This window comes from Nicotiana tomentosiformis, chromosome 4, assembly GCF_000390325.3.
Source record: "Nicotiana tomentosiformis chromosome 4, ASM39032v3, whole genome shotgun sequence".
Taxonomy (NCBI): domain Eukaryota; kingdom Viridiplantae; phylum Streptophyta; class Magnoliopsida; order Solanales; family Solanaceae; genus Nicotiana; species Nicotiana tomentosiformis.
Genome location: NC_090815.1, coordinates 15,964,132 through 15,987,328, shown reverse-complemented (window position 1 = coordinate 15,987,328; position 23,197 = coordinate 15,964,132). Strand labels below are relative to the sequence as shown.

The window sequence follows — 23,197 nt, the reverse complement described above, 5'->3', positions numbered from 1 at the left end:
TTAAAGTCATCGTTAATCGAACACCTCCCAGGGACGAACATTTTCAAGGGGGGCTCGGCTGCAGGTTCATTAGTGGCCGCGCCCGGAGCGGACCTCTCGAGAGCGACCACATCAGGTGGGGTCTCCTCGACTTTAGTGGTCGGCTGCGAAGAAGAAGGAGCATCTTTCTGGGGAATGGCCTTGGAAGTCTTTGCCATTTTATCTGGATAAGAAGGTTTGAAAGTATGAAGGAGAATGAGGAGATAAAGAGTGAGAACTGGCTAATAAAATCAAGCACATTGGCTTAAGTAATGGGTAAAAGAAAGGTTGCAATGTGAAGAACGAAGGTAAGAATATTGAAGGATGAATGAAAGTAGTGATATCTTGAAGGATCGAAGGTAGAAACTTGGTCAAAAGTAGAAAATGAACGAAATAAGGGGTATTTATAGGGGCTTCACGCCGTTTCGCATCCAGAAGCGGCATGCCGACGACTGACACGCGTTGGGGATCATTATGACATGACTGACTGAACGTTTTAGTTTCTTTGTCATTTTATGTCACATCGTGTTGGAGAAGAGATCGAAGAACTCATGTCGTTCCTCGTCGTGTGTGTAAAACTTACTCTTCGAGAAACGAGGGAACTATCTGTATACAGGTGAAACTAGACCCATGAGACGATCCAGTTTCCGATAAAATAAATTGAGTAAGGGACGTGATGACAAGGAGACGGAGTCGAGGTAAGGGACTCATCGATACAGGTTCCGGAGGCACGACGCCCACCCTCGAGAATATCAGGGACGTGCCCCCGGTATTGGTCCAAATCTTAGAAGACTTCAGAGAGCATTATCGAGCGACCGAACATGATTAACAGGATGCCGTGATATCCGTGACCAGCCGGATATCGCGGCGTGGATCTCGACCCGTACCGGCGGAAATCCGGTGATTAGTTAAACAAAAGATTTTTTACCTTTTATAAAATTGTACCTAAAGTAGGACTCCCCTACTATATAAAGGGGGGAGGGGTCTGATTATTCATTGAGGACATTGTAACACGCATACCAAGGCAATGTACTATTATCTTTCTGTTATTCAGAGCTCTTACGTTTGTTGATCAATGTTTCATTATTATAAGCCCAGGATCGAATATGGATACCTTATTGAGGCTGCCCTCGAGTCCAGAATCATCCCCCCTTTATTTTCAAGCGGTTTGATAATTTATTACATCTCTTATCTATTCATTCTAGCAATCTTTGCCGTTTGTATTGAATAAATCCACGTATCCTTAAAACCACTTATAAATTTAATTGTTGTCCGTTTTTAGGGTAAACAGTGACATATGCGATATATGATTTTGCCGAGATCTCCCACTTTGTAAAAGACGATCATGGTAATAACTGTTAAGCTGTTAAGCGATTAACCGGATATCACTTAGGCGATCATAAATAGTATATGAACAAATTCTAGGTAAAATATAAGCGATCCATGATTTTGCTAGAATATCTAACTTTATAAAAGAACGATCCTAGAAATAACTCATAAGCGATCAACTAGAGATCACTTAGGCTAACAAAAAATAATACATGATAGATCTTGAATATGCTAAGTGAAAAATTACTGATCAAATAGCTATTTGGAGTTGGAGCTTCTCGTAAGGCTCGGAGGACCTAAAATTGGAATAAAGCCATAACTCGAAGACAAAACATCATTTTCCCCGATAAAAAAGAAAATTCCATAAAGGGAAATATTCAAAAGTTCCAACCGAGACATAACTGTCCTCCAAAATCCAAATACTAATATTTATAGTCTATCGAGTTGTACTTTTTATCAGTCATCGCCGGTCATTTGAACAAACGTACCAATTCATTTTCGGCCCATTCGGGCCTTCCACAGCCCGGCTCAAAACCTTTTTCCCTTTCTCTCTTTCTTTACGCAGGGCCCGTCGGAGCTCTTCAATTCTCAAACTTCCGATCGATTCACCGCCGCCGGAGATCTTATCTTTCTGTTTCCTTCGATTTCATGAAGCAATTATAGAACTTCGAGAACCCATTCCCTCATTCATTGAAAAAACGCATTTGAGGGGGGTGGGTGGGGGAAGAAAGGAGAAGAGATAAATTCGAACAGAAATGTCTAGGCAAATGGCAAATGCTGCGTTCCACAAATCCAAAACCCTCGATAACAAATATGTAATGATTTATTCACCTTATGTATTTGACATACATATTGAGAATTTAGTGTTAGTTGTTATATACATAAACATTTTAATTTTTGTTCATATGTATATGTTTACCTCTGTCTCTATTTTTCAGGTTTTTCTTATACAGAGAACTTCTAATACTGTTTATCTAATACTGTTTATCATTTGTATTTGCATAATATTGGCATGAGATTGCGTATGTTGGCATGAGATGAGTTTAAATAGAATGACATGGTCAGTGAAGATCCATATAGTCGGCCTCAACTTGTTTGTGACCAAATCATAATTGTTGTTGTTGCTGTTGTTATTCATTTAGTTGCTATATTTCGAGTACTTGTATAAAGGGCAGCCCGGTGCACAAAGCATCCCGCACTTATGCAGGGTCCGGGAAAGGGCCGCACCCCAAGAGGTGTGATGTAGACATCCTACCCTAATGCAAGCATTAGTGCCTACTTCTACGGCTCGAAACCGTAACCTATAGTTAACACAGAGATAACTTTACCGTTGCTCCAAGGCTCCTCTTCATTTCGAGTACTAGTATGCTCTGAAGAAATGCAAACTAGAATTAAAGTTTCAATCTTTTTAAGCTTCCTTGCATTTTCTAATTAAGTGAGATTATGCCACCCAACCAGCGGAGGCAAAGAACACTCGGTGATTTCTTCTCATCTGTCTAAGCCAAAGTGGGAGAGTTTACCCGATACTTGTGCTGGTGGGAGTAGCAGATACTCGGTGAAATAGTCGAAGTGTGTGCAAGTTGGTTGGACGCCTCTGTCATCAAACAACAAAAAATGAGATTATGGGTTGAAATATTTGGTGGTATGGATTATTAGGGGAAAATTTTGTTGCTTTTTGTCTCGGGCATGTCAGGGTTTTGGAATTTTTCTGCTGAGCTATTAATGCTCAAAAATTGTGAAGGTCTAAACAAAGTAGTATATATCTTAGTTTAATATATGTGTTCTATGTTTGTCTATATTTGAGTTCAAAGCAAATTTTGTTGCTCTTTTCGGAATTGAGGCATAGCTGTTCGATTGACTGATTGATAATTGTCTTTGTGGATTGAAGATGCTTGGAGATGAGATTGGGAAGGGAGCTTATGGTCGAGTCTATAAAGGTCTGGATTTGGAAAATGGAGACTTTGTTGCAATTAAGCAAGTCTCTTTAGAGAATATTGCTCAGGAGGATCTCAACATCATTATGGTACATCGTCACTTCTTAGCTAATTGTTTACTAAAGAGGAAAAAAATAGAAGTCCTGATTTTTTTCAACTTCGTGTGTTAACACATGTACATTGTGTCTGCAAATATGCATCTATGGGAATCAATTTGCTCAGTTTTCTTGATAACCCAGCTTTTGCTACTGATATCCTTTGATATAAAGTTGGAATTACAGCCAGTTGCATAAATATTTACAATCAGGGTTACTGTTAGTAGTTAGTACTATAATTATTTTGTTGGGGCTCCTGTCTTTCTTCGTGTTACTGCAAGCGCGCACCCACAATCTGGGAAATTTGTTCCTAAATCCAGCTGGCTAGGAAGAAGATTATGTGTTGTTTATACTAAGACAAACACAACAATGGCTATGTGGTTGCTGATCTAAAGCAAAAAATCGAACCTTGAAATAGATTTAATCCTCTTGGACAGTACTTTAACTATTGTACTTGTGTATTTCCGTCATTGATGGATTGATGTTAGGATGACTACCTTTTCTTTTCTGAACAATGATTGCTTGCAAGTGCAGATGGACTTGGTTAGTGTTGAGCTTCCTTTTCCTTGCTCTGGCACCACTCCCAGCCCCCAGACCTGTTGGCCGTTCTAATCAATTGGCAACTCGGTTCTGATGATTTTTTGTAGTTGTTATTGCTACCAATTCCCACATCTGATTCCTTGCTATGGTTCCTATTGGTCCCGTAGAAGATTTCCTGCAGTTGTGGTGACAATTGCAGCTGCTGATTTCCTAATTCAGATTCAGTTGGCGTGATTCACTTCTCCCTCCTGGATGTAAATTATGCCACTCTTGCTTTGTTAATGCCGGCACTTCCTGAAACAGATCCCTAAACTCCTCTTTGTGTTGGAATTGCCGATAGTGATTGGTTGTGGGACCAAGTTGTCAGGTCTCCCGGTTAGGGGTCGAATCACAGGGATATTTTCTTCTCCTGTTCTCCAACCTTATTCTTCCTGGCTTCTGCCTCTTGAAGAGACTGAGGAATGGCAATGGAACTCACATTTACTTTACAATAATATTATTTAAATAGATAAATTATTTTAATATTTATTATGAATCATCCTAATTAAGTTTTCAATTTTATTTAATTAAATGTAGAAGACAAAATCACAAAGTACATCAGGATTTTTAATCAATATAAATATTGTTAAACCAAAGTAATAGTAGTGGACATGTTCGAACCCGGTTGAGCCCTATGTTAAAGCATTTATTTCTTCATCAGAAGTAATAATAGTCCACATCTTATATAACTTCTTAATTTTTGGTACATATAGTTTGAGAAACAAATGGTTAAATTGATAAGAGGTAATTTGGTAAATATGAAGTTTCCTAAATATATTTTTGTCTTGAAAAAATTACTTTTTCTACTTTTCCTTTTACTTTTAAGGAGAAATTACAAAGTTCTACTTCTTCCTGTACTAGAAGAACTGCCTGTGCTAATACGTAGAATTGCTTATTATTTTTCTAAGATGATTAATACCTTTAACCACCCAAAAAGATTCTTTTTTTTTTTTTGAAAAAATAAGTACTTTAAAATTTTCAGTAGTTTGGCCAAACTGGCTATTAAACCTTTGTATTGTTTGATAGAAATAATGCTTGACTTTTATTTCCTCCGAACATTCTCTTAAGTAGATATCACATGGGAAAAATAGGAAAGCTACAGTTAAGGATTAAAATTAAAATCTTCTTTCATAGTGAAAATACTTAGAAAAATAGAATCTCTTATTAGAAACAAAATTGCTAGTTAATGACTCTTAGAAGAATGGAATCTCTTATTGGAAACAAAATTACAAGTTAATGACTCTTACTATACTGAAAATGCTTGCCAAAATAGAATTTCTTACCAGAAACGAAGTTACTATAATGAAAATACTTGCCAAAAATAGGATCTCCCAATTAGTGTTGGTCTTCCTTATTGTCTCCAGTATGTTTTTCCGACAAATCATCCGTAACATTTGGTTGTGTTAAATTAATGTATGATAATTACTGATATGTGCATTGTGTCATTTGATGAATTGTATTATGTTCTTGACTTGATGTGACTTACGAGTTGTTCTTTTCTTTGGATGCTATACTTGGTCGGATGCATTAATGTCACAGCAAGAGATTGATTTGCTTAAGGTAAAGATCTCTTACCTCTTTTGTCCTGATCATAGCATTCCCTAACCCTCCCAAGGGGGAGAAAGAAACAAAAGGAAAATAGAATGCACCTGAAGGTATACTTTTCAGTAAGGACAATTAAACCTGTGTGATCATATTTTCTTTTGTTCTCCAGAATTTGAACCACAAAAACATTGTGAAGTATCTTGGATCCTTAAAGACAAAGACTCATCTTTTCATAATTCTTGAGTGAGTGAGCTGAAACATATTTTCATATTTTTTTGCTTTATTTCTGAAAGAGACTAACTAATTGAAATTCTGATACTTCTTTAAAGGTATGTAGAGAATGGTTCACTTGCCAACATTGTCAAGCCAAACAAATTTGGGCCTTTTCCAGAATCTTTGGTTGCTGTTTACATCTCTCAGGTTTCATATTGAGTGCCAAATTAGGTGTCTCTCAGATTAGATGTCGAAGTTTCAGTTTTTGATGGCTCTGTTCTGTCGTAGGTATTGGAAGGGTTGGTTTACCTACATGAGCAAGGTGTAATTCATAGGGATATCAAGGGTGCAAATATATTGACAACTAAAGAGGTTTTTAATCGCACCCCCTTTTCTGATTTTGCTACATTCATGCAGGGAAATTCCTACTCTCTTTGTTCCATTTTTTGTGGCTTTATTACTATTTGGGTCGTCAGAGAAAGGTTTTGTTGTTTCTTTGACCACAATTTTCTAATTTTTTTAAATAAATATTTCGATTTATTAACTATAGGGACTAGTAGTTCTTTTTACGTAGTTCCACAATTCGAAATTTTTTACTTAAAAAACTCAAAGAATCTATATCCGAATTCAGACTGAAAATTAAGTAGTTTGACCTTCGTATTCCGAACCCCACCACATAAAATGAGATGACTGGAGTAACTAGTTATTTTCTCATTGTGCTATTATCTGATTTCTTTTGTCCCTTGTTTAGGAGAAAGAAGTTTCATGAGTTCTATAACTGCATGGCTAATTACTTGCATTTCCAATCTCATTGTTACCATCCATTCTCATTTAGATTATAAATTCAGCTCAAGTAAACTTTTGCTGATGTGTGTGTTTGCCTTTCCTAATATTTTTTTTCTTGATAATTTTTGTTTGCAGGGTTTAGTGAAACTTGCTGATTTTGGCGTTGCAACAAAATTGACAGAGGCAGATGTTAATACACACTCAGTTGTTGGAACACCATATTGGATGGCACCTGAGGTGTTGAAAACTTATTTTGCGTGGTGTCTATATTTGGATTGACATTTTGTTTTTCTTTCTTGCCTGTTATTCACCTCTGAAAGGGAAGAGAACTTTCTTTGAATTAGTTATCGACTAGCTGTTGCTTAGCTGAGATTTCTATCTTGTATATTATCATGCACATGTTGTTCCTTAGAAGGAAATCAAGTACAACTAAAAGCTTTGAGTATCTTAGCTTGACTTATTTTACCGTTGTAAGAAGCCACCTTTTAAAAGGCATAATTCAGCATGTCAATGTGATGTGTTGAAAGTAGACTTTTCTTTTGAAATGGTAAGGTTTTACTCTTAGGCATCACTGAGAATGTGCTGGAATTGAAATGGTAAGTTTTTACTCATAAACAGTACTAAGAGGGATTGCACAAGAAATCGCAGAAGACTTGGAATACCATTCCTCAAGCCATTTGGTGGACTGTTTGGCTTGAAAGAAATAGAAGAATTTTTGAAGGCAACAGGAGAAACATACATAGCCTTAAACAAAGATGTATATGTTTGCAAGCTTTTTGGTTCAACCTGCTTATTGTACTTGATGAAGTTGGATTTCTAGATACAATAGTGGAACTGCACATTTTGTAATTATGTCTTTTAGCACTGGCTTACTGCAAGTATTTATAAATCTTCGATCACTTATTAAAAAAAAAGACTCTGCTGGAATTATGTACGTTGTGCCAAAAGTAAGAAGACAAAAGTATAGCCCTGTCTAAATGTATAGGGATTCTAGGAGCTGTAGAATAGATTCAGCTTCATTTGCCAGTTCCATTCTACACCAACAGTAAAACAAAAAGTGCCGCTGACCTCTATCCTCCGGATGTGATTGTGCTCATCTTCAAAGCATCTCAAGTTCCTCTCTTTCCAAACAGTCCACCAGATTCAAGCTGGTATAGTGTTCCACCATGTTATCTTTCTTCTCTCTGAACCTGCCCTGATCCAGCTTTTCAATAAATCAGCATTGTTGTTTGACATGGGCCATTTAACTCCCAGTGAGTTCCAAAATAATTAAAAAATCTGAAAGTAGACTTTCTTCTTCTGGAAAAGAATGCTAAACCACCCAAAAAGCAAATAGTTTGAATGGACAGTTTTCTGGTTAGAAAAAGGAAGAGAATGGGATTTGTTGAAATATTCTGCTGGTTATATTAGTGATAGCAGAAACTTGCACCTAGAAGATCTATCCTTAATGCTTTCTGGTGTTTCAGGTGATTGAAATGTCGGGAGTATGTGCTGCATCTGACATCTGGAGTGTTGGCTGTACAGTTATAGAACTTCTTACTTGTGTACCTCCGTACTATGATCTTCAGCCCATGCCTGCTCTCTTTCGGATTGTACAGGTGAGTTTTAGTTATGCTATGTCTTTTTGTCTTTACGTATGAGGAAGATGAGGATAATATTTTGAATTAAGGTAGTGGTGATATTCCTTATTCCACTAGCTCGAATAAAATGCTACTGAGTGGTTAAGGGCTGCTTTTACGATCTTCATCGATTTAATGGATCCTTATCTATTTCCAGGATGATAATCCCCCAATTCCAGACAGCCTTTCTCCTGCTATCACTGATTTTCTTCGCCAGTGTTTTAAGAAGGTAATAGAATATATTAATCCTGCATCAATTAAGTCTTGGTACTTGATATTTTCTAGTTTATTGGTTTAATGAGGCAAAAGGGAGACTGCTGTGCGTTTGGATTGGGAAGATATGAGAAGTTACAGGTGACATGACCTAAGTTGTTTACTCTCACATTTATAATGCTCAAAGGATGAAAATAGTCTGATATTGGACGTGGATCTAATAGAACTACAAGTTCACCGGCCTCTATATAATTGGCATTTTTAAAGTAATGGAGTTCTATAATATTGTCAAAATTTGGAGGCGGGCAGGATGAACAATATGAGGCTTTTTTGGCAGGCATGGTTGATGTTGTAAAGTAATGAGGAGAATCTTCAACTACATTTTCTGACATTAATGTAGTTGCAGAAATCCATCCAAACATTTTGTTAAATGGAAATTTGAAGCTTTAGATACCTTGGAGATTGATAATTTTTATGATTTTGTCTTCTCGCTAGTTTAGCCCTTGACTACTCCAATAGATTTTGGTAACTATAGATTAGCGTGTTTCAGGATGCTAGACAAAGGCCTGATGCTAAGACACTACTTTCACATCCATGGATACAAAACTCAAGGCGTGCTTTGCAGTCCTCACTCCGTCATAGTGGGACGATAAGGTAGATTTTGTAATGTACTCTTAGTTTTTCTTTGATAACTGAGAAATCTCCGAGGGTCAGTGGCACACAGTTCGAGACACAGTGGATAATGGGCCCGCCCCTCTACTCTTTACACTTAAACACCAGGTTCTTATCTGTGTTAGGGTTAGAACCCATGACTTGCGTTCAATCCACACATCGGGGGCTGCGATCGGGCCACTAGACCGAGCCCCGGGGATTGTAAAACACTCCTAGTCATCATTAGTCTAGTACTTTTCCTCTGGGTTTCCCCCTAAATATCCGTTCTTGACGGTATAGTTTTTTGATCCACACCATATTTTTCTTGCATTTATTATCTTTTAGAAATATAGAAGAAGATGGATCGGCTGATACAGATGCATCGAATGAAGATGATAAGGGTGCTGCTGGAAGCTCTTCTTCGGACAAAGCAAAAGTATTTTTCTTTGGAGTTTCTTTAATATGATGAAAATATCAATTAAGCAATATAGTGATACTCTCCGAATCCAGGAATCTTGTTCAGTGTTGGCATCACCTGAAGTCTCGGAGATTAGCAAGTCAGAAGAGGTTGATGGCTCAACTAGTAATCACTTAGAAGGAAGAACTGATAATATTGAAGATCAATTTACGTCAGATCAAGTTCCAACTTTAGCAATCCATGAGAAGTTTCCTATTCAAAGCTGTGCTGATGGATTGGCTGTGAATAATGAATCAATGCTTCAAAGTTCAACAGACTTGGTTGAGCCTGAGAAAGTTCTTGCAAACGGTGAGCTTGAATCTAGTCAATCCAAGGGTGGAAATAATGTAGGTAAGAAGGTTGAAGAAAAAGGACGTGGCATTAATGCTTATTCTGCATCATCCAGTTCTGGACAAAAGAACCCAGATCATAGTCCTAGAAAGGTAAAGTTTATGCTTATAATTCTTATTTTTGATTTCTCAATGTCATTGCCAAAGAAATCACTACAGGATTCCTAATGTTTTTTGCTTGAAATGTACTTTTGATGAGGTGTTCTTTTTTGCATCTATTGAATGCATATCAATAAATTCACTTCTTTGAGAAAAAATGTAGAGGATATGCTTATAATTCCTATTTTCTTTTTGCTGCTTGCTGAACAAGATCCTTCTTTTTCAATGTTAGAAAATTAGTAAACAAGTCTTTAGTATTTAGCTGTCATAAGCTGGAGATGATAACTTTTACACAGCCTCTTGTGTTGTAGGTTTAATCCAATTATGACCTTTTCTTTTGTTGTATGTTATCTATGCAAATGGGATGATTTTGATGTCAGTTATCAAGTCTAATTGGTGGAACTGTGTTGGTGTGACTAACTTTTATGAATAGTAGTTTATAGGAAGAGGTCGGTAAGTACATGTCCTGCCTGAGCTCAGAGTTCTAATTTAGAAAAGAATATTTATCTCTGGTGTCGGGGTATTCACTTGTTTTTGTTTCTATAATTTCATCCATGTTATGTACGTTCATCTCACGCTTGTTACTATTAGTGGATTGATTTTTTTTCCCAAGATCATCTCTGATCTATTTTGAAGCTCAACCCTGCTTGTGTTTCTTTGCTCCTTTATGTCTTTTGCGCTGCATCAAACGTTACTCAATGTTCTTGTGTCGTCTATTTAACTGCTTGTTATTTTATGCTGAATCATATTCGTATCTATTCTTATCTGAAAATTCGTGAAGGCTGTGAAGACATCAGTAGTTCCGCGAGGAAATGAACTGAGCAGATTTAGTGACCCCCCTGGTGATGCTTCTTTGGATGATCTGTTTCATCCATTGGAGAAAAACCTGGAGAATCGCGCTGCTGAAGTTTCTCTTTCTTCATCATCTTCACAAATCGCTCAAAGCAATGCAGTTTCCGAAACTGGAAAGAATGATTTGGCAACAAAGTTGAGGGCCACAATTGCTAAGAAACAAATGGAGAGTGAATCAGGACCAGCAAATGGTGGTGATTTACTCAGCATCATGATGGGTGTGTTGAAGGAGGATGTAATAGACATGGATGGTTTAGTATGTGTGCTTATTCTTTTTGCTTGGTTTATGCATATTCTTTATACCTGACTGTCTTTCTCCTCTCATTATCTTAATTCTTTATTTTTTGGATGCTTTTTCAGGGCTTTGATGATAAATTGCCGACAGAAAATCTTTTTCACCTTCAGGTACTCGTAGACATGTTTTCTTGACTTATTTGTGTGTGGACGCCTTGACCTTTGTCTTTTTGAAAAGTTAAGGTAAACCTGTAGCACTATTTCAGCCTCATTTACATATTCCAGTCTACAGCAAAAGCAAAAAGAAAATGTACAGTTTGCCGTTATCTTGTGAATGGAGTTGACACTATCTTTAAAGCATCTTCTATTTCTCTAGTTCCATATAGTCCACCATATGCAAGCAGGTATAGTATCCCACCAAAGAAGCTTCCTCTTCCTAGCTCCCTTTCTGTCCATCTCCTCAAAAGGTCATCTGTTGTCCTTGGCATAGCCCACTGCAGCCCAATCATATTCATATACAAATGCCATAATTGTGCAGTAACATGACAATGCAAAAGCAAATGACAGGTACTCTCTGCTTGACTTCCACAGAGAACACATTTCCTAGTTAGGACTCCCCCTCTTTTGCAGATTCGCATGTGTGAGACGAGCTTCATTGCTCACTATCCATGTGAAGCAAGCAAACCTTGATTGGAGCTTTGGACCTCCAAATTTTTTTCCATAGCCAAGGCTTCGCTAAATAGTCCACCTTTATCGGATCCTTGTACAGAGAACACTCCTTTGCAACTGGGCCTCCATGTAATGCTATCTTTTGTTTCTAATAGCTGCAGAACCATGCTCAACAGATTAATAAATTGAGCAGTCCTCGTTACCTCCCAATCATTAAAATTCCTTCTGAAGTTTATGCTCCAAACCCCATTGATTCTGTAATCAGGTAGTGATGAAGTTTTGTTTACTGCTAAGGGAAACAAATCAGAGAATAAGTTCATCAAAGGGCCATTACCAGCCCAATCATCTATCCAAATGGCAATGCTTCTACCATTGCCAACTTTAAATCCAATTTTGGCCGTAAAGCAAGGCCAAAGTGATCCGATGGCCATCCAAACAGAAACTTCAAAGGGTGTTCTAACATACTGGACCGCCATTATCCGTCAACACCATACTTGTTTTTAATTACATTCACCCACAGTGAGTCCATCTCTTCATTAAACCTCCAAAGTTACTTCATTTACAAGCATCTTTTTTGTTGTCTGAGATCTTTAATGCCCAAACCATCTTCTTTCTTGTCTTTAGTTACAGTCTTCCATTTCACCAAGTTGAAGGTTCTCCTCTCCTTGTTGCGTTGCCACAGGAAATTCCTCCCAAGCTTATCAATTCTTTTCTCAATCTTGACAGGCAAACAGAACAAAGAGACATCACATATGTAGGAAGAGAATCAAAAACACTATTTAAAAAATGGTTTTTATGTCTCTACATCATTCAAGTAATATTTTGTCCTCAAACTCTTTGACAGCATTGTATTGTAAAACAGTTGATAAAATCTTATCCTGGAGTACTGATACCATAAAAATCTGCATGTTATTTATGAGCTGATTCTGAAGCAATAATTATACAATCTCTTCCCTTTTATCTCTTCTGAAAGCAAAATTGAGAACCCATCTGCTTGATAAATTCCTTGGTTGCTACCGTTTTTCTATGTTTTTCTTTGACGAAGAAAATCAACTGTTAAGATTATGGAGGTTTATAAAAAAAATTTAAAAAATATCTCTTTCTTTATTAAAAATGGAGGTTTATAAGTATATTTTCAACACAGCAAAATATCCTTTCTTTAGCAGCACTGTGCCAATTGTTTTATTTTCCATCTCACCGGGGTCTCTTTGTTAGATGCACAATGATTGCAAATAAAGTTTTCTTTGGTTGCTAAAGTTTTAGGTTTGACAAACCAGTACCAGGCACAATCTACATTAGAGCATACATATAACACTTTTCTTCCACATTCTTGAAAATTATGTTTTCTGATTTGCTAATGTATAGAGTTCGTCTCATTTCCTTCTTTTGCAATGAATGAATCATCTTGTGAGATTGTCTTTCTTTCCAATTGAAAAAAGAATATTTACGTTGCTGGAAGGTTTTATCTGGAAGTTTTATTCATCTTACCATTTAATAACTCATAATCAGATCTTAGTAACTAACTATTTGCAACCAAAGCTACGATAACAGGGGAAGAGAAGGGAGGGGGTATGGGGAGCTTACACTCAAAAGAGAGTGCAGCCAATAGCCTGTAATAGGGATTTTTAGCTTGTGCCAGAGAAGTATAAGATAATTTTCCTGTGTATAATCCTGTAATCTCTAGTTTATATACCTTTTCTATATGCTTTATTTGCACTGACCGTTACGTAAGTTCTATCTCCGTTAAGTGACATGAATTTCTAGACAAGATAAATGAAAAACCTGACTCACGGATATTTTGGAACGTATCATATTGGCAGGCTGTAGAATTCAGCAAGTTGGTATCATCTTTAAGAACAGATGAATCAGAAGATGTTATTGTATCAGCTTGTCAGAAGTTAATAGCATTCTTTCATCAACGGCCAGACCAGAAGCTTGTCTTTGTCACCCAGCACGGTTTGCTTCCTCTAATGGAGTTACTTGAGGTTCCCAAAACTCGTGTATGTCTTTATGGTGTGATCGCATTAGTACTTCAATCTCTATGCACATTCAACAAGCTGTAGCAGATTTATTTCCGGTTAATCCGTGGACTAATGTGCTTTCATTTTTCAGGTCATCTGTTCAGTGCTGCAAGTACTAAACCTGATTATTCAAGATAACACGGATTCCCAAGAAAATGCTTGTCTCGTTGGCCTTGTAAGTGTTACTAGCATTTATTCTTCTGATTGTACTTTGAATATTTGTAAATAAATGTCTTTTGTTAAGAAATGGGGGTGTATACAAGCCATATACCAAAAAATAGAGAACCTACACCAAAACTTGGTTCTCTACAACATAAACCCAATCTTCTAAACTAATAGGAAACTCATGGGTACACCAAAAAGAAACTAGAAACAAAAGAAATTTGTAAGTAAATTTTAATAATTTTGAAAAGTAAAGACTGCAAACAATGGTTTTATTGATACTGGGGCTAAACCATTTTTCTCAACTTGTATTTATGTTAAAGATAACACATATTCCCAATAAAATGCTCGTCTTGTTGGCCTTGTAAGTGTTACTTACAGTTAAACTTCTGGTTCTACTTTAAATATTGATAAAATAAATGTTTAGTAATTCTGAAAGTAAATGCTGCAAACAATAGTTTTCTTGATACTGGGGCATAACTTTTCTCAACTTGTATTGTTTAATTGTCTCGTAGATCCCTGTCGTAATGAGTTTTGCTGCCCCCGATCGTCCTCGAGAAATTCGTATGGAAGCAGCTTGCTTCTTTCAGCAGCTTTGTCAGTCGAGGTATAGAGATTATGGCTCTGGGTTTTTGTGTTGATGACATGAAAAATTGCACACCTTAACTGATGATTGCTTTGTTTACAGCTCCTTGACGTTGCAAATGTTTATTGCTAACCGTGGAATACCTGTTCTTGTGGGCTTTTTAGAAGCTGATTATGCCAAATATAGGTTTGTCTTCTATATCTTTTGATTAGAGCATTTCATTTACGGACGAGATGTCGTAGCTCATGTTTTCTTCACTTCAAATATTTGACTTTAAATGAATGTAGTTTCTCTTGTACAATTATTTTGGTCTGCAAGAGTGCCATCTAATGCATATATTGGAACTTTGCCTATTGTGGAGTGTGGAAATCTACATTTCGATTTTGTTCATTGTTGGAAGAGAATTTTGTTAATTACAAATGAGTTTGGAGTTAATCGAAGTGTTAAAGCATTTAACTGCAGATATAATTGTGTTGGAGATTTTAGTAATTCACCTTCAAGAATTGCAAAATTGCTTTTGAGGCTACACAAAACTATTTATTTTTAAAAGAAAGAAATTCTTTAAGAAGTGTCATGACCTGGATATTTTCAATCAGGGACCGAGATAGTAGGTAGTTGAAAAAGACCTGAGTTCAGATAGCAGCGTCACCCTGATTTAAGTGTGGTTGGCATTTAATATAGTGACTCCAATAAATAGTCCTATTTCAATTTTTTCTATGGGTGGATGTGATTCAACAGGGTAAGAGCGTTTGCAATGTTCTTGAAGTATGAGCAGATCATACAATTGTTTGATGAGATATCGATAACCAGTGTTATCTCTGAGAGTGACCTTGCTACTTTTGGGGCAATATTAGGCTCCAGACAGACTTGGGTAAAATTTATATTTTGGGGGGGGGGGGGAGGGGGGGAGTTGGACCAAGAAAATAGTTAGTATGGCAAGCATACTGGAGTGTGAGATTGGGTTTCTACCAACCACTCCCTGGACTTTTTACAATTTGAAGCAAATATAGACAAAAGTCAGTTTGAGATGTGGCTCAAACACATAGAGAAACAATTGGCATCATGAACAGACATCTGTCTTTTGGAGGTTTTATCAGCACAACCCATTTTTCTAATAATCGCCACTAAAAATATAGCTTAAGTACTGTTAGTAATGTCTTTTGGAGGTTTGTCAAACGAGTGACAAACAGTTTGACTTCATGTGGTTAATACTGTGGTTAGTAACATCTTTACCTATTTTTTGTTAATGTACCCTTTCTGGTGTAAGTGGAAAAGTATTTAGACATGCATGGGAGGTTTCATGAATAATGCAGCTACTACCTTCTCAAGGTCTTGAAAACCTAAGACAATAATGCGATGCTTTACTATGGCTGGGAGAAAATAACGGAAAGTTCACACCGAGACCTTTCTATTCCCGTTGGTAATGAAAGTAGAAGAAGGCATCTGCAATCTATGTGGATATATGTGGAAAGCAAAGCTCCTCTCAAAGTTGCTGTCCTTAGCTTGACAGCAGCACATGAGGCTGTTTGCCCGATGGACCGTTTGCAGAAGATATGGAAAGTACTATGCAGCATCTGTTACCTTATCTGAGGAAGAAGTTGATTCTGTAGACCATTTCATCGTGCATTGTAAAAGGAATACAGATGCTTGTAGTATGTTCCTGCTACTAGTCGGGGTTGAATTGGTGATACAACATTCTGTCTTTGAGCTCCTACCAGTATGGAGTGTAAGATAGAATGATTTTATGTATTTTTGGGACATTTGGAAGGAAAGAAATTGGAGGTGTTTCAAAGGAGAGAAAGTCGACCATGCACAAGCAGAAAGCCAAATGTTTTAGAAAACTTTTGCAATCAATTAGAAAGAAATGATTTAGGAAGCTTTATGAAACTTTTTGGCAAAGTTGAAAATGTAACTTCAGTTCGCGTAGTTTTATAGCATTGACTCAGAGCATCATATTACGTAACTGGTATTACCAATTACTTATAAAAAAAGACAAAAAAGAAAAAGGTATGCTCCAGAGTAAGAAACTTCACCACTGGTTTCGTATCCTACTATCCTCAGAATCAAAAGAATATCAGATTGTTTGCAGGTTCATGTTGGACACCAGAAATCAAGGATATCTTGCTGATGTTGCCCTTCGATTTCCTTTGATGGAGCATCTCGTAGGTTCTCAATGCTCTCAGATGATAGGGCTGCAAAAGAAACCGAGTCAGTCAGTCCAAAAGCATGAAGAATATCAATCAACTAAATGAGACTTTTGCCTTTCCTGTTTCACCCCCTCCCCCTGTTGTTCCTTTTCGTCAACAGATACATATTATTCAGAATTGGACAAAGTGTGTTCATGCTTTTGACTGATAGAAGCTCTGAAAGAGGAATGCTAACAATCTTCAAGTAGAGCTCTTATGGGGTAAAAGAAAAATCTTTATTCATTTTACGTGCATTTTTAACCTGGGACCGTATGGAACTGGCCTAGCTTGCACCTTTGGTTATATTATGCGAGTCATAAAATCAGCTGACATTCACAAACTGACGGGTGGAGAATATATAAGATATATTTGGAATCAGGAGCATTCCTACACTTTTTTGGATATTATAAAGGGTTTGTTTAGTGCCAAGTTTCAGTTTCTGGGATTAACTTGGGTCTTTCTCAGTCGTGAGTGTTTGTAAAATCTGACAGTGGCTTGTTTTTTCAGTGAATTGATTAAGAGGGGCCATTACAATTTTTTTTGTTTCCATATCAAGCTGGCTTTGATAAATATTGGTCTGCTATGAGCTTACATGGAGTGGAATGCACAGTGCAGATTCATAGCTGACTCCAACTTCTTGGGATTGAGGCATAGTTGTAGTAGTTGTAGTATCAGGCCATCTTTAACCTGCATTGCATTTTATGGTTCTTTCGGTCATTGAGTGCTTCCTAAATGAATTTTGGTTCTACCAGAGATAATATTGGGGCTAGGTGTAACTGTTTTTCTTTAAAATAAATGGCTGTGCTTAAACATTTGGATTGCCGAATTCTCTCTATTTCTAGTGTCTTTGTTTAAAATAAAAGATGTGGGGTTTATGTAAAACAAAACTTGAATTTTTTTTTGAAAGCTAGTTACTTCCCATTTTGAGTAACTATGCATGTTGATACACAAATGGGAAGTAACTAACTTGCATTCAAAGAAATTCCCAAGTTATGCTTTACCTAAACCTCACATCTTATATCTTACAAAGACACTAGAACTTTTATGAATTTGGCCATCCAGATGCTGATAGGATGGGAATGCTATAAATAATGGATAATCTCTATGAACCCCATCCTATCTTCTCCTTTTCCACTTTGCCTTTTTTCTTTCTCTTTAGCTTTTCTTTAGTTTAGATAGAAAACAGGAAAACCTAAATTACTAGGCGTGATTAATTAGCATCTTAAAATCAACTAGCTTCATTTAACTGTTATGCAAATAATATTTGCTAAAGTCTCCCCTCCCAAAATGCATGCAGGGAAATGGTTCACATGGCTATAGATGGCATGTGGCAGGTGTTTAAGCTTCAGCGATCTACTCCTAGAAATGATTTTTGCCGCATAGCTGCTAAAAATGGAATTCTTCTCAGGCTCATCAACACTCTCTACAGCTTGAATGAAGCAGCTCGTTTAGCTTCTGCATCTGGTGGAGGTGGGTTCCCTCCTGATGGATTGGCACCCCGACCACGGTCCGGGCCACTTGACCCTGGCAATTCTTCATTTATGCAGACTGAAATGCCCCCTTATGGAACTGATCAGCCAGATATGCTTAAGATTAAGAATGGAGAGCGTGTTTTGCCAGCTGGAATGCAGGAACCTTCACGTACTTCAGCTTCACATTCACCAGATTCTCCATTTTTTCGACAGGATTTTGAGAGGCCTCGGTCAAGTAATGCTACAGTGGAAGCTTCAGGTCCATCAAGATTTCCAGATGGAACATCTGTTTCTAGAGATCGAGAAAGCCTAGACAGATACAAAAATGATCTCTCTCGAGCTGAGATTGACCTTAGGCAGCAAAGAGGTGGCAATACAAGTAGAATATCGACTGACAGGGCATCATATGGATTTCCTGCTTCAACAGCTACTCCGCAAGAGAATGTACGGCCCCTTCTTAGTTTGTTGGAGAAGGAACCCCCATCTCGCCATTTTTCGGGTCAGCTTGAATATGTTCACAATCTTCCTGGACTGGAGAAGCATGAGAGCATACTCCCTCTTCTGCATGCATCTAATGAAAAGAAAACAAATGGTTTGGACTTTTTGATGGCTGAATTTGCAGGTAATGATTCAGCTGCTTGTTTCATTTGTTGCCTTTGCTTTTTAAATTGCAAACTTTCCTGCCTCCTATTGGAATTTGGTAAGAATTGAAGTGTTTGTAATACTCCTTTTTTTACAAGGCATTGTCTTTTGATTACCATCCAGCACTCTTATTTTCATCTTCTCTAAATGGCTGAACAGAGGTTTCTGGACGTGGAAGGGAAAATACTAACCTGGAGTCATTGCCTAGAAGTCCACATAAAGCTGCCACTAAGAAAGTTGGAGGGGCAGCTTCTACTGATGGAATTGCTTCAACTTCTGGACTTGCATCACAGACTGCGTCAGGTGTATTGTCCGGCTCTGGAGTGTTAAATGCTAGACCAGGAAGTGCAGCATCATCTGGAATACTTTCACACATGGTGTCGCCCTGGAATGCTGATGCTGCTAGGGAATACTTGGAAAAGGTAGCAGACCTTCTGCTTGAGTTTTCTGCAGCAGACACAACTGTAAAATCCTTCATGTGCAGCCAAAGTTTGCTCAGCCGTCTTTTTCAGATGTTTAATAAGATAGAGCCCCCTATTCTTCTTAAGGTACTTTTCTAGTAAAAATTTCTGCCCAGCAATGCTTTTTTTTAAAAATTATTATGACATAACTATGCTCATGACGGTTCCTCCCCCCCCCCCCCCCAAATCTTTTTTTTTTTTTTTTTGCAGCTATTGAAATGCATTAATCACCTTTCAACAGACCCACACTGCTTAGAACATCTCCAGAGAGCAGATGCAATCAAGTATTTGATACCCAATCTTGATCTCAAAGAGGGACCTCTTGTGTCCCAAATACATCATGAGGTAATTTAAGCATTTAATTCATCGGTTAACCAGAGAGCATGGTGATGCATATGTTTTTACAACGAAACCAAATTACGAATTGGATGCATCATTCATGTACATGATAAATTAGGATTTGGAGTGCTAAGTTTATTGTTTCGCAGTTCACTGCTCTTTACTTCTGTGATCCTTAGCAAAATATTGTGCTCACTCAGTGAAATATAAACAACAAAACTAGAACTCCGTATTATCTCAATATTTTTTCCTATAATCTTTGTGAAAATTCTCTTTGATCCATAAAATGCCTATTGCTGTAATTAAGGTTTGTTACGAAGTGCGAATAATTCAATTTGAGAAGCTTATTTGTATAAATTTCACTCTGTTTAGTCTATGTTTGCAATTGAGGGTGTGAACTTTATTATTTGGTTTTTTCTTGAAGAGGGACCATGTTATACGCCTGGCCTTGTCACTTCTTGTTATCATTTGGTTGGAGATTGTCCGCTTGTTCGTCAGTTGTAAATGGCTGTTCTGATGGAACTTCGAATGCTCTGATCTCTTATAACAGAACAAAATCATTTAGTGGAAGTGCAGGATTTTGAGAGTTTCTGCAGTTTGCACTAGCAGTTGCTTTTCTTTACAACTTTTTAGTTTTGATATTGTGTCTTGCCTTAGTCCTTGGAATATAATAAACTATCTATCAACAAAATAAGACTCCAATCCCAAACTAATTGGGGTCAGCAACATTAAACCTCTGTATAGTCCACTCTATTTGGTCCCCTTACATTTCAATGCTAGCAAGTAACCTGTCTTTTAATGCAAATTATGTCTCTAAAACTAGATTTTCTCTAAATCTCCCACTTATTCATACGGGAACCTAATGTTAGTGTAACAACAAGAAGTAAATTACCCCAATGGTGGTTCTTGTATAATATCGAATATGACGGTGCCTTGATTCTTTATTTGCCTTGACCCCCACCCCTCTCAAACCCACCGCGGTCAAGTGACAATAATATAGGTATATTCTTAGTATTTTTTTCTTTTTTAATAACTAATTAAAGCTTACACATTCACTGTAAGGTAACTGCTCAGCGTATATTCCTAGTTGTGATATCTAAGTCTATGCTCATGGACTTTTTCTTGCTTTTTTCCTTGCTGCAGGTTCTCCATGCATTGTTCAACCTCTGCAAGATCAATAAGAGAAGACAGGAGCAAGCTGCGGAAAATGGAATTATTCCACACTTGATGCATTTTATCATGACCAGTTCTCCGTTGAAACAATATGCATTACCTCTTCTATGTGATATGGCTCATGCGTCACGTAATTCAAGAGAGCAACTTCGTGCTCATGGTGGACTTGATGTATACCTGAGCTTACTTGAAGATGAACTCTGGTCTGTCACAGCATTAGATTCCATTGCTGTTTGTTTGGCACATGACAACGAAAGCAGGAAAGTGGAACAAGCTTTGCTCAAAAAGGATGCTATACAGAAAATGGTCAAGTTCTTCGAATGCTGTCCAGAACAGCATTTTCTGCACATACTGGAACCTTTCTTGAAAATTATCACGTATGTCATTTTTCGAGTTTTCACTTTGCCTGTTTGCTGCTTGCATATGTTCAGTGGCTCCGCCAGAATTTTCCCTAAGGGGAGTCAAAATATAAATAAGCATATGAAAAAATGAAGGGGAGTCAACACATAGTATATATGCATAAAAATATAATATTTAACCTATCTACGCGGTATAATTTCCCGACGAAGGGGTGTCAATTGACTCCCCTTGCCAATGAGTGGCTCCGCCACTGCATATGTTGCGTGTTTGTCTTTTTTAAACTTGCGTTAATGAATCTGCCTACAATTGAATGACTTCTGGAAACATGGTTGCTTGGAACAAAGGCAAAAATAGTGGTAAGTTTGACCATTTTGGCTTGGCAGTAGTTTAGCTGGCAAGATGCACCTATCAAAAGAGAAGGAAAATAGTGCTGCTGCCTAGATACATTTATCCAGATCCTGGTAGATGAACTCTTATGTAATAGAGCTAATACATCTAATATCATTTCATAGCTTATTTGGCTGTGAGGCTGTTTTTGATTAGTTAGTCTCTAAATGGATTCTATCCTACTAGATGAGCAATACTCTTAATGCCTCTTTTTGCCCTTTCTCAACATTGTAACACTAGTTTGAATTCCTAATTGTGTTTTTTCATATGATATGAGTAATTAATAAGCCCATACAGTATAACAGAGGTTGTCCACTCTAGTCCTGCATGCTGAATTTGCGTTGTTGGCCTTTTTTTTTTTTTTTTTTAATAATAGTTTTTCATGGAATTTAATTATGAGTTTATTCTTATGTTGATCTCTGGTTAATTTTGATGCAGGAAATCGTCTCGAATAAATACAACTCTCGCTGTCAATGGATTAACACCATTGCTTGTCTCTAGGCTTGACCACCGAGATGCTATAGCTCGACTGAATTTGCTCAAGTTGATAAAGGTGTGAAATTATTGCTTTTGAGTGGTTCTATTATGGTATTTGCGACTTTCTAGAGTGTCTCAGTGGATTGAATGGTCTCCGCTGGTTTCCTGGTTGGAAACTTTCTGGTCACTGATTCTGCCTCTCGCGACCAGTTCTATTTTATAGAGGGTGCTCTATGTTGCAATAGCAACAAGTGACATATGATATACTTGATGAACATCCTTCTACCTAGTCACTCTGCGACTGGGCAACCTCCTTCACATGACATGCTATTGTCCTCTCAAGATTCAATTTTCAAGAAATTCTGTGTTGAATCCTGCGTAGCCATTTTACCTCACACATGTTTACTGTTTATTCTATGTAACTTAAAAGTCGCATCACCACTGGGCTAATTTGATACTCTTTCTGTTTACTGTCACTGCCTGAATGGTACTTAGTGTTAGGTAAAGCACTTGCTAATGAATTGCTCAAAACTGTTTTGGTGCCAGGCTGTGTATGAGCACCATCCCCGACCAAAACAACTTATTGTTGAGAATGATCTTCCTCAAAAACTTCAGAATTTGATTGAAGAGCGCAGAGATGGACAGAGTTCCGGTGGCCAAGTTTTGGTGAAACAGATGGCGACTTCTCTGCTTAAAGCACTCCACATAAATACAGTTTTGTAAATTACCAGATGGCTACCTCTCTGCTAATTGTCTTGCAAGCTGTATATTTTCTTGGTTTCATGTCTGTAATTAGTCCTTTTTCTTAGTTTGCATTATTCGGTGTGCTTCGGGTGTTTTTTAAGCCCTCAGTTCTCTTTCCAATGTAATTATATCCTGAGTGTCTAAAAAGTGAGATGGCTATATCGAGTTTGTAAGCAAGTCTGATTCTTTTCTGAGCTATTGACTTGTGCAAGTAGTTTTATTTTCTATTCTAATAACTATTAACGGCAAAGTGCCAAATATACTCCTGTACTTTTGAAAATGGTTTAAGAATACCCTTCGTTATACTATTGGGTTATCTATACCCTTGCAGTCATACTTAGGGTTCAAATATACCCCTTATTTAAACGGAGGGACACGTGTTATCGTCCTGTCAGCCAATTCTAAATATCTCCTAATTAATTAAAAAGATCTATTACCCATACTCGGAAAGCAATTTTCTAAAACAATATTTTTTTGTAAAAACTGAAAAAAACGAAAATATTTTTTTTCCCAGTTTTAACAAAAAATTTCTTTAAAAAAACTG

General features: G+C 37.3%; 1 protein-coding gene across 1 annotated transcript; it reads left to right on the top strand.

The window, feature by feature from the left end:
- Window positions 1-1,742: 1,742 nt before the first annotated feature.
- On the top strand, window positions 1,743-22,913 carry LOC104109402 (MAP3K epsilon protein kinase 1-like). The gene is made up of 24 exons (XM_009618692.4): window positions 1,743-2,162; window positions 3,236-3,370; window positions 5,495-5,515; window positions 5,670-5,743; window positions 5,830-5,920; window positions 6,002-6,085; window positions 6,635-6,736; window positions 7,966-8,097; window positions 8,276-8,347; window positions 8,882-8,985; window positions 9,328-9,418; window positions 9,493-9,882; window positions 10,670-10,996; window positions 11,101-11,145; window positions 13,464-13,643; window positions 13,756-13,839; window positions 14,342-14,433; window positions 14,515-14,598; window positions 17,896-18,692; window positions 18,872-19,260; window positions 19,384-19,518; window positions 20,656-21,062; window positions 21,871-21,985; window positions 22,456-22,913. Exons 1-24 carry the CDS (start codon window positions 2,103-2,105, stop codon window positions 22,630-22,632), a joined length of 4,188 nt encoding a protein of 1,395 aa, XP_009616987.1. The 5' UTR covers window positions 1,743-2,102; the 3' UTR covers window positions 22,633-22,913.
- The last annotated feature ends 284 nt before the right edge of the window (window positions 22,914-23,197 follow it).

Excerpts from the sequence above, each read along its gene's own strand:
- LOC104109402 (XM_009618692.4), top strand. The coding sequence starts at position 2,103 with ATGTCTAGGCAAATGGCAAATGCTGCGTTCCACAAATCCAAAACCCTC. Across the intron at positions 2,163-3,235 it reads AAACCCTCGATAACAAATAT|ATGCTTGGAGATGAGATTGG; the intron begins GTAATGATTTAT and ends TGTGGATTGAAG. Across the intron at positions 9,419-9,492 it reads CTTCTTCGGACAAAGCAAAA|GAATCTTGTTCAGTGTTGGC; the intron begins GTATTTTTCTTT and ends CTCCGAATCCAG.